General features: G+C 35.4%; 1 protein-coding gene and 1 long non-coding RNA gene across 3 annotated transcripts; both read right to left on the bottom strand.

Moving 5' to 3' along the window:
* Nucleotides 1-2,606: 2,606 nt before the first annotated feature.
* On the bottom strand, nt 2,607-12,638 carry LOC132177852 (ER lumen protein-retaining receptor-like). 2 transcript variants are annotated; one of them, XM_059590326.1, is made up of 6 exons: nt 12,395-12,638; nt 9,676-9,941; nt 9,389-9,504; nt 8,130-8,203; nt 7,853-7,916; nt 2,607-2,728 (listed from the first exon to the last, which is right to left on the bottom strand). In XM_059590326.1, exons 1-6 carry the CDS (start codon nt 12,483-12,485, stop codon nt 2,692-2,694), a joined length of 648 nt encoding a protein of 215 aa, XP_059446309.1. In that variant the 5' UTR covers nt 12,486-12,638; the 3' UTR covers nt 2,607-2,691. The 2 variants fall into 2 exon arrangements, with proteins under 2 accessions (XP_059446309.1, XP_059446308.1); XM_059590325.1 differs by lacking the exon at nt 2,607-2,728 and adding an exon at nt 7,572-7,761.
* On the bottom strand, nt 4,060-6,050 carry LOC132177853 (uncharacterized). Its single transcript, XR_009439802.1, has 3 exons — nt 5,884-6,050; nt 5,671-5,718; nt 4,060-4,315 (listed from the first exon to the last, which is right to left on the bottom strand). It is a non-coding gene; the product is annotated as an uncharacterized LOC132177853 (long non-coding RNA).
* Nucleotides 12,639-15,456: the final 2,818 nt, after the last annotated feature.

The raw sequence follows: 15,456 nt of genomic DNA, 5'->3' as shown, positions 1-15,456 counted from the left end.
TTGGTTCTTAAGGTTTTGTTTCAGATAAGGAGAAGTCTGCTATCAAGGATGACGGGTAAAATATGCTGACAGCTACACTCATTTCATATTGACTGACGTGACGTGTTTTGAGTGATTAACACGTTTGTGTTTTTTTTTTTTTTTTAAGTGACTTATATAAACCACTTATAACTCGTCACATCAACCAATATGAAATGAGTGTGAATTAGAATAACACTACTCTCTTCTTCTTTTTTGTTTTTTCTGTTGAGAAAATTGAGAGGATGAAATTGGTTTTATTTGACTAATAGAGACGTGAAAATGGTTAATCAAACAACTAAATGATTAATATAAATTAAGCTTATTTTGGATTCTATATATAAAAGTTGAGAATTATAGAGTTTTACAAAGTACTTTCAACACTTGCAGATCAAGTGCTAGTTCAAATGAAGAGATGAACGGATGGAGATTACAAGCTTAAGTTTCATGCTTAGCTCAAAAGGAATTTTAAGGTGGTTTAGACGATTATAATTCATATTATATTCGCTCATTAGTAGCAATGTATATAGTGATGTTGTATTAGGAATATATATATACAGTTGTATTAAGGATAAGTCTCAATATAATCTCCAAATTCAAATTCAAGATAAAGTTCCTCAAGATAAAGATCACACAACTACAACTGATAAGTATCAGAGGAGTTAGAGTCTAAGTACATGTGTTTATCTATTTTAGAATTCAAATGTATTTTTATATATGTAAAATATTATCTCATGTAACAACTTCTATTATAAATACAAGAGGAGTATTAGGCTTACAAACAAATTTTACAAAAAAACTTTTACAACCTGAGGTGGGATTAGGTTTTTCAAAATTTAAATTTATCTTATATCCAATCATGTTGTGCCACATCAGTTTGTACAAATTTTTCTATAAAATTTGTTTGTAAGCCTAACATTATTTTAAATACAAAGCCTATACTAGTGTTATAATAAGGCAGTACAATACAAAATCTCTGGTTATTTATAAACTCTTTATGTTGTATTAGGACTTCTATTAATTAAGCTTAATATTAGTATATATATATATAACAGATCGAATTGAGCTTGAAAAACGCGTGCAAGTTTAACTTGACTCGAAAAAGCAAAGCAATTGAGGCGGCGAAGCAGCCGGAACATAACGGGCATTGCCGTCACGCGTAGGAGCCCGGAAAAGTTACTGATCCTCATGGCCTTCTCTTTTGCCAAATCTATAAATAAAGTAGAACCCAACCCAACGCCTCAGTCCACTTCCCACTCCTAACGTTATCGGTGAATGTTGTCTGTCATGGAAAAATCATCGTTCAGGGAAGCCATGGACTACATGAACGACGTGGAACTCCGCTTCCGCCATGAGGATGGTGTCTTCAAGTGCTTTTTCAAAGCCATCAAACTGTACGATAAGGGGCTTGTAGACATGGACTGCCTTCGCCGTCATGTCGGTGCTCTTTTTGAAGGCCATCCGGATCTGCTTGATCAGTTTTCGATCTTTGCGTCGGATCCCATAGAGAAGGAGGAGAAGTCTGTTGCCTCGATGTTTGAGGCGATCGAGAAACATGGCTTAAAGGGTGCGTTTGACCGAGGGTACTTGTTGTTCAGGAAGATCGCCAAGGTTTTGGGACGGTCTGTGTTGAGGGAGATGTTGCTCCATTGTCACCTTTACACTCTCGGAGAGATTGAGAAGAGTGATTTAAGCCTTCTGGCCGCCGATGTTCTTCAATGCCGTCCATGGCTTCTGGAAGAGTTTCATGAGTTTCTTGGTGTTGACTTGGCCAACGAGTCACCCGGTACAAAAAAAAGAAAAAGGCCGGAAGAATCAGATTGCCTATACGCCAAGCCTGATCTCTCTAAGTGTCAACGGGTTACTCACAGTTATTACGTATTGCCTGCCAAAGACCAGATGCCACATCTTAATCAAGAAGATCGCCTGTTGAATAACTGTTTGAAAATATGGGGAAATTTTCCTGGGAGTGGTGACTCCTCACGAGGGAGGACAAAAAGTGAAGAGGAAAAACTTCGAGATGACTATGAAGATAAGAAGTATGAGTTGGATATGTTGGTGGCATCAATGGCTTCTACAAAAGAGGCTACGGAGAAGCTCATCCTGAATTCAGAGAATCCAATCCGAGTTGGAGGAGAGGGTTTGAGTGCTATGCATTTGAGATGCATTGAGAATCTGTACGGCGAACAGGGGATTGAGTTTCTTCGCGTCCTACGTGCGAATCCAAGAGATGCCTTGCCGGTAATTGTACGACGGCTTCAGCAAAAGCTAGAGGAAGTGAAGGAGTGGGCGAGGTGTTTTACATTCAACAAATATTCTCAAGGAATTTAATTTCAGTTGTAGAGATTAAAATTTTATCTGCCTAATGGCTATGTTATATACGTATTTCTTTATATTTTTTTTATGGATATTGAATTTTGGTGAGCTGTGAATGATTATTCTGATTCCTCTTATCTTATTATGTCATGCTAGCCAATTTACTGTAAAAATCAAAACATCATCAGACACATCTAAGAAGATAGCTGAAGCACATGAAAATATATATATATATATATATAAGAATCAAATATATGCTATTACATTTTTTTTTTGTTGGGTATGTAAGTAGCGAGGTTATTACATATTCATGTATGCTAACGGCAACCTAAGCCTAACAACCATGGTCAAAGATGATCAAGCTGGTAACTGGAGCTTCTCATTGTTCTTCCAGCTGCAAGACATTAAGAAGGGATCACCATTGTATGTTATAAATAGCATATATAAAGATGTTTGAAAAGCTTGAGCAAGATTCAAACATTTACCTCTGAAAGTAATAGTAGAAAAAATCAGCATAGAGCAGCGTCTGGATAAGCCCTGATATCCAAGCTGCAAGAGCAGAGCCAAATTTCTCAGAACCAGACAAGAAAAAGAAAGGAAAAGGGCAGAATATCATAGAAAAGTTGACAATCAGGTGCAACGAAATTCAAAAAAATGCATGTCTTCATGCATCACATACACGAAGCCACACACATATATCTCCACACAAGACATGCATGCATGCGCATGTCCGCACACACAATCATCTTATCACCATTCATGATTATGTTATGCTGCATGATTCGACTGCTATGGTGGTGGCCATAGGCCTCGTAACTCACTAACTCCACGGGATCAAAGATTGTTGGCTGATAGGTTTGATGTTGACGTTATTAATAATTTATTGGCGTTCAGTATCCAATGTGCTGCTTTAGTTTCTGACATGGCACGACGTCTAAGTGTCAGAAATGAGGAGATGAAGATCTTAAGGAATCAAGTTGGGGTTTTACATCGACTGCTCAAATACTACAAAAAGAAACACGTGGATTTGAAGCAGAAAAATAATGAGCTGGAAAAATTGGTGGTGTCGTATAGAAAGGACCTGGGAGTAAAGGTGGTAGAAATGGAGAAGACTACCACCCGTCTCCAGCAACAGCAAGAAAAGCTCCGGGTCAATGTACAGGAGTGTCATGCATCTTTTCGCCCAAACTCTAGTCAAGTACCTCATTTGAAATAAATATTCCCTTTGATAACTCATCAATCCGAAATATCTATAATTATGCTCATACTAAGTTTTTTCTTTGCAGAAGTAGTCTCTTGGAGCAGCACATCCGCTATGCAACAACTTTTTTTTTTTTTCTTCGTATTAATGAACATTTGGTCTGTAACATATGTAAGGTCCTAAGCCTCCAATCACCTCATCTTCCACCCGCTTGATCCCTAGTAATTTTTGTGTTTATTTTGTTGTTGTTTGCTTTAATTTTTTTTTTCTTTTTTTTTTTTTATCTTTATATTTGTGTAATTTGTATACATATTTAATAGAGTATTTTATTTTTTTGTCAGTATATATATATATATTTTTTGATTTTATTTTATTTTTGTGCTAATAGCAATTAATCTTATAATGCTTGTTTTTTCTCATTTCCTCATTTTCTTCACAGCCCCACCCTACTTCTCTACTATTCATTTTTTTTATTATTATTGTTTTTTTTTATCTCTTCATCTCTCTCACTCACCGGACTCTCATTCACGACACAATATTGTGCAATAATTTGCCTTGGCGGACCAACAAACTGGACCAGTACAGGTTCAATACAAAAGGAGTTTGATATTTACAAATGATGTTGGTACATATGAAGCAACGTACTAAGGGTTTGGGCGAAAAGCCACAACAATTCTGAAGATCTCCAACGTTTCGGTGGTCTACTTTATTTCTGCCAATCTTACTTTCAGAACACAGATTTGAGAAAGCTTCATCAAAGGAGACTTACTTCATTGCAGTCTGAAAAATAATTAAAATGATAAATCTGTGTCATTTCCCAAAGAAGAATAAAAAATGATAATATTCAAAGTTGGGAATACTTCTTTCTTTTTTTATGATTTTTAAAACAAAAAAAACAAAAAACAAAAAAACAAAAACAAAAATCAATACCCAAACCGTGAATGTGCGTGTAGAAGATTGAGAAAAAAAAAACCCAAAAATCAACACCCAAACCGGGCGTGAGAGAAGGTAAGAAAGAGGGAGACCGTGGGTGAGAAGAAGAGGGGGAGGGAAGGAGTGATGCAGGAGGCATGAAGAAAGAAAGAAAGAAAGAAAGAGAAAAGAAAGAGAAAAGTAAGAGGGAGAGTGGGGTAGTTGCGCTTACTAATAGATGCTTGGTATTTTTTTATTTTTAATTTTTCCTGAGCAACTTCCTTGCTAAATTTTAGTATCTGTCAAGAAGAAAGGTATGCACAGAGATTTCGAGCTTAAAGTATAAAGTGAATCCAAACAAAGCGCCAAAAAGTTCTTTTGCGATTCATCAATCATCGGTACCTTTCTGAATTCTGACTAAATAGATGCTTTGGTGTTGCACTTTTCTTTCTTTATTAATATTTTTTTTAGAAACTTGCTTGATAAGTTCAGTAAACTTGAAAAGTGTCTATAATATTTTGCTATTTCTACGCGTGAATATCCGTTTTTTTTAATAAAAGATTAAGAACATAAAGCTCCCAAAAATCAACACCCAAACCGAGTGTGAGAGAATAGAAGAAAGAGGGAGACCGTGGGTGAGAAGAAGAGGGGGAGGGAAGGAGTGAGGCAGGAGGCATGAAGAAGGAAGGAAGAAAAGAAGAAAGAAAGAAAGAGAAAAGTAAGAGGGAGAGTGGGGTAGTTGCGTGTGAAATGAGGAAGAAAAGAAGAAAAAGAAAGAAGAAAGAGACAAAACATTAAACTCACCGTTTAACTATTCAAAGTTGCCACTTGACAGAATTCCAGGCATTCTCCCAGAATGCTTCCGCTATTATATATATAATGATAATGAATTAATAATAATGATGCATGAAAGGCCAATGTTGAGACGATGAAGAAAGTTGGGTTTTTTTTTTTTTTTTTTTTTTATGAAATTACCCTTGTAAAAATAAAAACAATATATATATATATATATATATATATATATACAAAGTAAAAAACAAAACAAAAAATAATAATAATAAATCAAAACAGGGGTGCAGAGATGAAGAGGGAGAGAATCAGGTGGTTCCCTGGACTGAAAGAGAACCATACAAAAAGGGCAAAACCAATCAACGAAATGTGTTCCCTTTCCCACTAACATCATACAATATCTCAAAAAGAAAATGGGTCTACCCAGTTTGTACCAAATTCGCGGAGAATGTTGATGAGCCACATTCTTGCTCAGCCTCACTCTGCAGAGACAACAAATTGCAAAGAATTCAAACCAAAATTCTATGTTTCACTCACCCCATTCATTTCTCCCGCATAAAACTAATCAAAACGCAACCCCAAATCACTTCCAAACCAACAGTCAATCCAAAAAAACTCAGAATTCCATCGCAAAAAGAAGTCCAAACCTCAGAAGTCACACGCCGCGGCGACCCGCATCGACCCACGAACCTTTCGTCACCGAGCGCCCCCTGCTGTCATCCGCAGCGCCATTGCTCGCCGTTCTTGCCTTCGTATTCGTAGCGTCGTGTTTGGGAGGCAAGCCAGAGCCGCTGCTCCAGAAGAGAGGGTTGTCTCGCCACCTGGCCCACCTCTATTATATAATTACCCTAAAAAAAATATTAGTATTTTAAGAATTTTGATTAGATTTAACAAAATAATTTAATAGAATTAAGTTTAAGTTTTATAATTTCGAAAACGCGTGAATTAGTTACTAAAGGCAATTCCGGCGCCTGACGCGCATTGCCGTCACACAGCACTTGTCTTTTGCGAAATCTATAAATAAAGAGTAAGGAGAACTCCCGGCACTTGTCTGAGTAAGGAGAAACCAACGCCTCAGTACCCACCACCAACTTTGTCGGTAATCAGTCTGTCATGGAAAAATCATGGTTGAGGGACGCCATGAACTTGATGAACGAGGTGAACCTCCGCTTCCGCCATGAGGATGGTGTCTACGTGAAATTCTTCCAAGCCATCAAACTGTACGGAGATGGGAAAGTGGACATGGGCTTCCTTCGCATTAAGGTCGGTGCTCTTTTTGAGGGCCATCAGGATCTACTTGATTGGTTCTCCATCTTTGCGTCGGATCCCATAGTGAAGGAGGAGGAGGAGAAGGAGAAGTCTACTGCCTCAATCTTTCAGGCGATCGAAAAACATGGCTTAAAGGATGCGTACGACCGAGGGAAGTTGTTGTTCAGGAAGATCGCCAAGGTTTTGGGTCAATCTGCGTTGAGGGAGATATTGGTCCATTGTCACCTTTACTCTTCCGGAGAGATTGAGAAGAGTGATTTGAGCCTTCTCGCTGCCGATATTCTTCAATGCCATCCATGGCTTCTGGAAGAGTTTGATGGGTTTCTTGGCGGTACAAAGAAAAGAAAAAGGTTGGAAGAATCAGATTGCCTATACGTCAAGCCTGATTTCTCTAAGTGTCAACGGGTTACTCACAGTTATTACGTATTGCCTACCAAAGACAAGATGCCACATCTTGATCAAGAGGATCCCCTGTTGAATAACTGTTTGAGAATATCGGCAAATTTTTCTGAGAGTGGTGACTCTTCACAAGGGAGAACAAAAAGTGAAGAGGAAAAACTTCGAGATGATTATGAAGATAAGAAGTATGAGTTGGATATGTTGGTGGCATCAATGGCTTCTACAAGAGAGGCTGCGGAGAAGCTCATCATGAATTCAGAGAATCCAATCCGAGTTGGAGGAGAGGGTTTGAGTGCTATGCATTTGAGATGCATTGAGAATCTGTACGGCGAACAGGGGATTGAGTTTCTTCGCGTCCTACGTGCGAATCCAACAGATGCCTTGCCGGTAATTGTACGACGGCTTCAGCAAAAGCTAGAGGAAGTGAAGGAGTGGGCGAGGTGTTTTACATTCAACAAATATTCTCAAGGAATTTAATTTCAGTTGTAGAGATTAAAATTTATCTGCCTAATGGCTATGTTATATACGTATTTCTTTATATTTTTTTATGGATATTGAATTTTGGTGAGCTGTGAACGATTATTCTGATTCCTCTTATCTTATTATGTCATGCTACCCAATTTACTGTAAAAATCAAAACATCATCAGACACATCTAAGAAGATAGCTGAAGCACATGAAAAAAAATATATATATATATAAGAATCAAATATATGCTATTACATTTTTTTTTTTTTTTGTTGGGTATGTAAGTAGCTAGGTTATTACATATTCATGTATGCTAACGGCAACCTAAGCCTAACCACCATGGTCAAAGATGATCAAGCTGGTAACTGGAGTTTCTCATTGTTCTTCCAGCTGCAAGACATTAAGAAGGGATCACCATTGTATGTTATAAATAGCATATATAAAGATGTTTGAAAAGCTTGAGCAAGATTCAAACATTTACCTCTGAAAGTAATAGTAGAAAAAATCGGCATAGAGCAGCGTCTGGATAAGCCCTGATATCCAAGCTGCATGAGCAGAGCCAAATTTCTCAGAACCAGACAAGAAAAAGAAAGGAAAAGGGCAGAATATCATTGAAAAGTTGACAATCAGGTGCAACGAAATTCAAAAAAATGCATGTCTTCATGCATCACATACACGAAGGCACACACATATATCTCCACAAGACATGCATGCATGCGCATGTCCACACACGAAGAGAGAGAGAGAGAGAGCCATACTTATCCATTGGACATGATTGTCCTCAGTAAAGTAGCGATACATCCAGTTCAATATATACAATGCTCGATACGCACTGCAGTAAGGGAAGCAAACTTGATTAAAACACATTCAACGTTTCAACCAACGAATGACAGAGCAGTTTGTACAAGAACACACAGAAATATCATGTGATGTCAGATAAATGGCAATTCAGAAAGGCTTGAGCTACTGCAATTCATCTTTTCCACACACAGCATGTTTTCTTTTTCTTTTTTACGTTTACCATTTAGTACTTGCTCCTGGCCAAGAGGAAGGCTGGAAAGTAGGTAAATACTTGAAAAAAGACATCACAATCCGATTATCTGATTTGAGTCTATACATCATTCCTGGGTACATATCATATTAATACACATACATGCAAGAAATACAAACACAGTTTTCAATTGATAAGATCACATAGATATCTGTATTTAATTGAATATATTGTATAAATTACCTTGTCAAACAAGTTAACATTGCCCTGACCACAACGAAAAGCTAAAATCCAAGCAATGAGATTAGAAAGGAATCAACGGGGATGAATTTTATAACAGTTTTGAGGTATCTGGTTACTCCAATAATCTCCACAAGCTCTATTAAGCATGAACTTAGAAGGATAGACATAAAGTCCAACTTGTAAAATGATTGCTTCTCTTTTCTTATTTTCAAAGGACCAGATAGGTAGTACATATATTCAAATGTTCTCCTGGTTGAATTAAGTTTTTAACACATTACAAGGAAGATGTCACCTACTGATTTATTGGACCAAATCAAACGCATTCCTTTCGCCAAATTTGGTATAACTTCATAACAAGAAAGAAGGTCTGGATAAGGAAGATTCAGAAGAAATAGGAGATCTGGAAGATTGCTACAATTTTACCGTAAGGTCTTTTATCCATAAATTCAAGGTTTTATTTTTATTTTTTCATGTCAGGGCAATATTTTGTAATGAAAACACCTTCAGAAAATTTTCAAGTGTCGTGGAATCTTACTTTTACAAGGTAATTGAACTCACCTACTCAATTTGGGCCTTACCAGGAATATGCTTAGGGTAGATATGTTAAGTGTGTTTATTGTAGCAAATAAACTCATATATCCTATATGGGAGCTCAACTTAGGGTTGTTAAAAAGGCACCAGATTGTGGAGTTACTCAAGATATAGCAGATATTGTCCAGTCAAGTAATCAATAACATTTTGTCCTCTGAAACAATAAGATGGAAGTTGAAAATAGCATATTACCCAAGTAGGAAAACATATTGTCCAGTCAGGTTGTCAATATTTCTTGTCCTTTGCAACAATAGCAGCTGGGGCACTATAGCAACTGCCTCCAAATATAGCGAAAAAGTCCACAGTACCTGCTCAATTACATTTATTGTAAGCGCATAGGATATCTAAAATATGGTGAAAGTACCCCTATCATTTTCACAATCTAGAAGTTAAATAGAAACGTTACATAGTTTCTAATGAGATAGGAACAAAAATTAGATACCAGATTTAAGACCTTGTAAACTATGTAATTGAGATACCTCTCTAAAGGTGAATTTATCGTGTATAAGTAATGCCAAAAGCAAGCAAGGTAACACGAGGAAAACATGCCGAAAAGTGTCTTGGTCCTTATCATAGGATCTGCGTACTATTTTGTGGCGTCTTATATACCAAACGATCGAGAAAGAGCTCCCCAAGAATATTAACTTCATTATGGTATTATAAAGTGAGATGAAATGGGTGCATATATCCAAATAGCGCGCAGCAAAAACAAGAGCGTAGAGTTCTTGCGTCTTCAAGGAAATTCCTGCATAAAATGCAGCCAGTCAAATTTCATTCATAGACTACTACCTTTCTAAGAGAAAGTATAACATATGATAGACATCATCCAAAGAACACCTAGTAATAATACTAGACAACATATAAATCATCGCATGCACAGCCAAATAAGATTGAAATTGAAGTGAATACAAGAGGATGTAAGATTCAACTAATTATCTAAAGATAGAGAACTTTACATACACAAATTCTCATAAACATGTATATTGGCGAGCAAATACTATGAAAAATAGTGTTCTTCGCCATATAGCTAAGGTGTCAGGACCCCTTAAAAAAAAAAATGAGAACATTAACAAGAAAGAAATGATAAAAGATTTTAATTAGAAGATGTCGCATGTGATGCATGCACAAGAGCATTTAAGAAAAACTAGAGAAAGAAATCCTAAGTAATGATTTCCTGATTTTGACATGATAGATATCTCAACAAGAGAGTCAAGGTACAAAATCTTCACTTAGAAAATTGACAGATATAAGGAAGATGAGTCATAGAACCTCCCTCAGAACCATTTTGGATAAGATTATATTCAAAGCAAGGGGATTCAAAAATATCTTGAACATCAGTGTAGATACAAAATCTCCTCAGTTTGGACTGCTAACAAAAGTCACTAGACCTTTTCACATCACAACCTCCCCCCAATCCCCTCCCTCTTTTCCATTTGTCAATCACTTGGACCTGCCTCCTACCCATAAAATCTAGCCTGAACTAATTCATTTGTATTATCTTTCGTTTAACATAACCAAACCATCTCATTCATTAAAAAAAAAAAAGAAAAAAAAAAACTAAACCATCTCAACAGACATTTTGTCATCTTGTCCTCAAATTTGTGCTACCATCGGCATCAGCAAAACCCCTTAATTTGGTATGATCATTTGACTGTTCTGCAACTCAGCCAAAGCTGACAGCACTTCTAATAAGGCAAGGCACCAGTGCACTTCATCTTCATATATAGTATAAATTTTATTTATTTAAATAATTAACTAATTAATTTAACACAATTGTTTCTAATCTTCCCAATCATCTCCCGTAAAAACCATCCTCTAAGTGTGTTACTTTAAAGCTAATTTTATCACATGATTGTGGCATTTCCATACCATCAAGTGTTGTTTGCATAATCACATTGTTATTGAAAATTCCCCCAAATTTATCCCATCAATTTGATATATATGAATTACATGACAACTCAAAAACACCTCTTGATTTCACCCAATACCTTTTGATTTTGCAACCAACCACCACTTAGATCCCCTTTGCCCTACTGATTATCAATCCAAGATAAAACATTGTAGACTTCATGCCTGTCCCAATTCACATAAGCCACCGACTTTTTACCAGTCTTAGTATAAAATGAATTGCATTATTTAAGACCAAAAAAAAAAGTACATTTTACTTTGTCTTAATCCTATTCATGCTAAACCTCACTTCTAAAGCTTCTCTGTTAATCATAACGTAGTATTAACATAGTCAAGTTTCTTTCTTAGTTCTAACTTAGAAGTAGCTCTTTTTAGTCCACTCAACTATAACTATTCGTGAAATCCTCGTTTGGTGATAAGAGATAAAGATTTAATACTGACCTGTTAGCTTAGCATTTTTTATATCAGATTTGTATCTCTCAACTACTTATCAAATTGTTCTCTAAACTAGTAACTACTCCGTTGACCGTGTTTGGTCATGAAAATATATCTAGAAGTTTTTAGATTGTTCAAAACCACCATTAAACACGCATTCCTGTGTACCCATTTCCATCAAATGACAGCATCTACTTCTCATGTACCCATTAATAAAATCAGCCAAAATTCAGTGAACCCATCCAAACAGAATCAACTAACCTAATCCAACCCCAACACCCCCCCCCCAAAAAAAAAAAAAAAAAAAAAAAAAAAGAAGAAGAAGAAAGAATCATCTAAGACGCAATGCAATAGCTTGTAATGATACAATTCTAAATCTACAGAATTCCACGGATGACAATATGCTACAATGCCATAATTTCATTTCCCTCCAGTCCCCATATTTGAAATTGCCATAACAACACAACCTCAAGTTCTGCTGGTTGCTGAGAAAATGCAGCAAATCATAGGGAATCAAAACTCTTAGTTCAGACATTCGGCCATTTGAAACCTAGGAAACAAGTCACCCCAGGTCAACTGAGCCCAGTCCTATTTGTCTCAGCTGAAATGAACAAATTCTCCCTCATAGAAACTAAAACAACAAAAAACATTATACATTCAATTCAAATTCCCCTTCCATTTTCTCCATTTTTTTCTCAGCTACCAAACAACGAACATAACTTAGAAAATCCTAACTCACGGTTATACATACATACAAATGCATAATATACATTTATATACAAATGTACAGATTAAAATCATCCATAATTGGAACAGAAACTGGATATAGAGCGAGAGAGAGAGAGTAGTACAAACCAGCGCAGGATTTGATGGTGTGGATCTTGAGGAGCAAAACGATGACGCTTGCCAAATGGGTCATGTCCCCAGCTAATCTGAATAAATTCATCTTTCTCTTTTCCCCCTCTCTCCCTCTCTTTTTTGCTAAATTATATAGCGTGCGTTTGGATCAAGGGAAAAATGCGCTCTCTCGGAAAATTTTGTACGTGACTTTCTCAGATCTCTGATTGATCCAGCAACACAGAGAGACTTTTTTCGCTCGAGTTTGATTTTGGTTTGAACCGGGGTTTTTTTATTTATTTAGTGGGTAAAGTCCACCTATCCCTCAAAATACCACCTAATTGACGATATTCTCCAAACTTTTAATTGCGACAATGTACCCCTAAAATACCAAAATATTGTCAATATCCCCCAAAGTTAACAAAAAGATCAAAATGCCCCTATATATTTATCAATATGACAAAAATATCCCTAAAACTCAAAAAAAATAAAACGAAAATTTTAATTTTTTTAAAAAATTATTTTAATTTTTAAACGATTTTTTTAAAACCGAAATTTTTATTTTTTTTAAATATGTTTTAAAAAAACGAAAATTTTTATTTAAAAATTATAAAAGAAAACATTTTTTTTTTTACAACAAAAAAAAACAAACGAAAAATTTTCAATTTTTATTAAAAAAAAAGAATCGAATTTTTTTTTTTTTTTTTTGTATTTTTTTTAAAAAAAATTTACTAAGGATAGTTTCGTCAATGAGGAGGACATTGACAATGTTTTGGTAGTTTGAGGGGTACATTGTCGCAATTTAAAGTTTGGGAAAGACTGTCAATTGGGTGGTAGTTTGAGGGGGTATGTGGACTTTCCCCTTATTTCTTTTTCTTTTTCTTTTTTTGGTAAGTAAGTTTGTTTGCTGAGTTTTATTTTCCCAGTTACGTGGGAGAGTTCTGATTGCGTATCCTTCCACATTATTGGTCGATATTTGAATTTTATGACTAATTTATTTATTGTTTGAGTGTAATTAGTTATGTGGGCAAGCATTTAAAAATTCCTGAAAAATAGTATAGACATGAAATAGTGAAAGTTTATAGTTACAATGTTGAGTTGAGTGTAAGCAATGGCGGAGCCAAACAATTGATATTTAGGGTGTCGCTAACGCTCAAATTTTTTTAAAGGTACCGAGTGGTAACTTGTATAAATAGGAGAGGAAAAAAAAATTTCTTTTTTTAGGGTGCCGTGTGGAACTTGGGTAGAAAAATAGCAAAAAACATTTTTTTAAAAAAAGCTTTGGGGGTGCCACGGCACCCCCAAAGCCTCAAATGGCTCTGCCATTGGGTGTAAGTGTTTTGAAAAAGTGAAGGGAAAACATAGAAAAGTGATTTTTTGCAAAAATTAAAATATAAAATAAATTTGTTTGAGCCAGGTGTGATTGCGGTTAATTTTTACTTATTATTAATATATTAGGGTTTCGTTTGTTAAAATTTTTGTTTTCTTTTCTCAAAATAAAAACATTAACAAAAAATAAATTAAAAATACAATTTTTTTTATTATTTTTATTTTTTTACATTTATATTACATCAAAATATTTTTTTTAAACAAACGAAGCCTATAAGTTTTGTTATTTTGACTTGTAAATGGGCGAAACCATCAAACATACAAGTTGTGTGAATTATAGACTAATTAAATTGACTTTCACAAAATTATGGTAATTATTGGATATTAAAATTAGGGTTGATAACTACACATGTACATTTCTTAAATAATGAGTAGTGGGAGTTCTTGTGGGAGAAGATTGATATTTCATTGAAAAGTCATGTCATTTGTTGTGGCAATTGAGCTTTGATGATGGCATCATGATCAATCTTGAGCATGACTGATTTTGTCAATTTTATTGCACTTGAAGTTTCCGGAGATCTAAAGATATATGGATAACTATGTTACTATTATATCTTGATGGATGAGTGGCGGATAAACTTGTATTAAGAAGAGTAAATCTAAAAACTCAACTCTTATATAACTTCTATACAATTTGGTTGATGTGGAGTGTTCATAAATCATTTGATTTGTGGGCATTTTTTAATAGAAGTTGATCCAATAGTTTATAAGCACTACACATCAACTAATTTGTACAATAATAGCATAAGATTTGAGTTTGTAGATTGCTTTGAAGAATGTTGGTGTATGAAATCAGCAATGGCCTCAAGCTATCTTCTAAGAAGAGCTTCATTTGCAAAAGAAGTAAAAGATGTAGAAGACGTCAGACCCCGCCGGCCCTAGAGAATTGGAGGGGTTCTGACGCCCAAGTCAGTAATGAACAAGAAAGAGAGTTTTATAATATCATTCTTAAAATGACACAAAAATGACTTATAGCATTACTCCTCCAAAATGAGCCTTAATTTTCTGGCGGTGAAGTATCGTGGCCTTACAAAGAATATTCTTTGCTTTTGAAAGGAGCCTTGTGACCTATCAACCCTCTTTAACAACTTGTAGAAATGGCCAAAATGCATCATCAAAGAGAATTGACCGTTGGCGATAGAGAGAGATATGACCCTTAGCTTTGAAAACAACACGGCGTCGTGTCCCACAAGGCCTTATAAATTTCTGTCTGGATTCTTCAGCTTTTTAAAAAAAAATAAAAAATTGTAGAATCAGTCCTTATATTTGCATTGATTTGTAATAAATTCCATAGGATTTAAAAAGTGGCATACAACTTCATTCATGTGGTCAGCATAATTGCAAATAAGTCCCTAACCTTAACTATCCTTTTAAAAATATAAAATTTATATGTGCATGAGTATCCCATTTGAATATCAAATGATCAGCATGTAGATCTAATAGGATATGAACATGGCCAATAGCCAATAGCCAATAGGAACAGGCCACTTCCAGGAAATTTTACTATCCTACTCATTTTCATCTTTCATTTCTCTTAATACAAAACTTTTTCATCTCAAATCTAAAAAAGTTCCCATAATTGAAATTTATTAACTCTTCTTTTATTATGAGAGTTATGATATATTTTTGGAACAAAAAAATACTGTAGAGGTCCTTAGGGTTTAACCTTTTTCTCAAATCACTCCTTAGGG

This window comes from Corylus avellana, chromosome ca4, assembly GCF_901000735.1.
Source record: "Corylus avellana chromosome ca4, CavTom2PMs-1.0".
Taxonomy (NCBI): Eukaryota; Viridiplantae; Streptophyta; class Magnoliopsida; order Fagales; family Betulaceae; genus Corylus; species Corylus avellana.
The sequence above is the reverse complement of the archived record's forward strand: the minus strand, read 5'-3'. Positions and strand labels throughout refer to the sequence as shown.

Excerpts from the sequence above, each read along its gene's own strand:
- LOC132177852 (XM_059590326.1), bottom strand. The coding sequence starts at position 12,485 with ATGAATTTATTCAGATTAGCTGGGGACATGACCCATTTGGCAAGCGTC. Across the intron at positions 8,204-9,388 it reads CAATATGTTTTCCTACTTGG|TGCGTATCGAGCATTGTATA; the intron begins GTAATATGCTAT and ends CCCTTACTGCAG. Across the intron at positions 7,917-8,129 it reads CAATCATGTCCAATGGATAA|CTTGGATATCAGGGCTTATC; the intron begins GTATGGCTCTCT and ends CTGCTCATGCAG.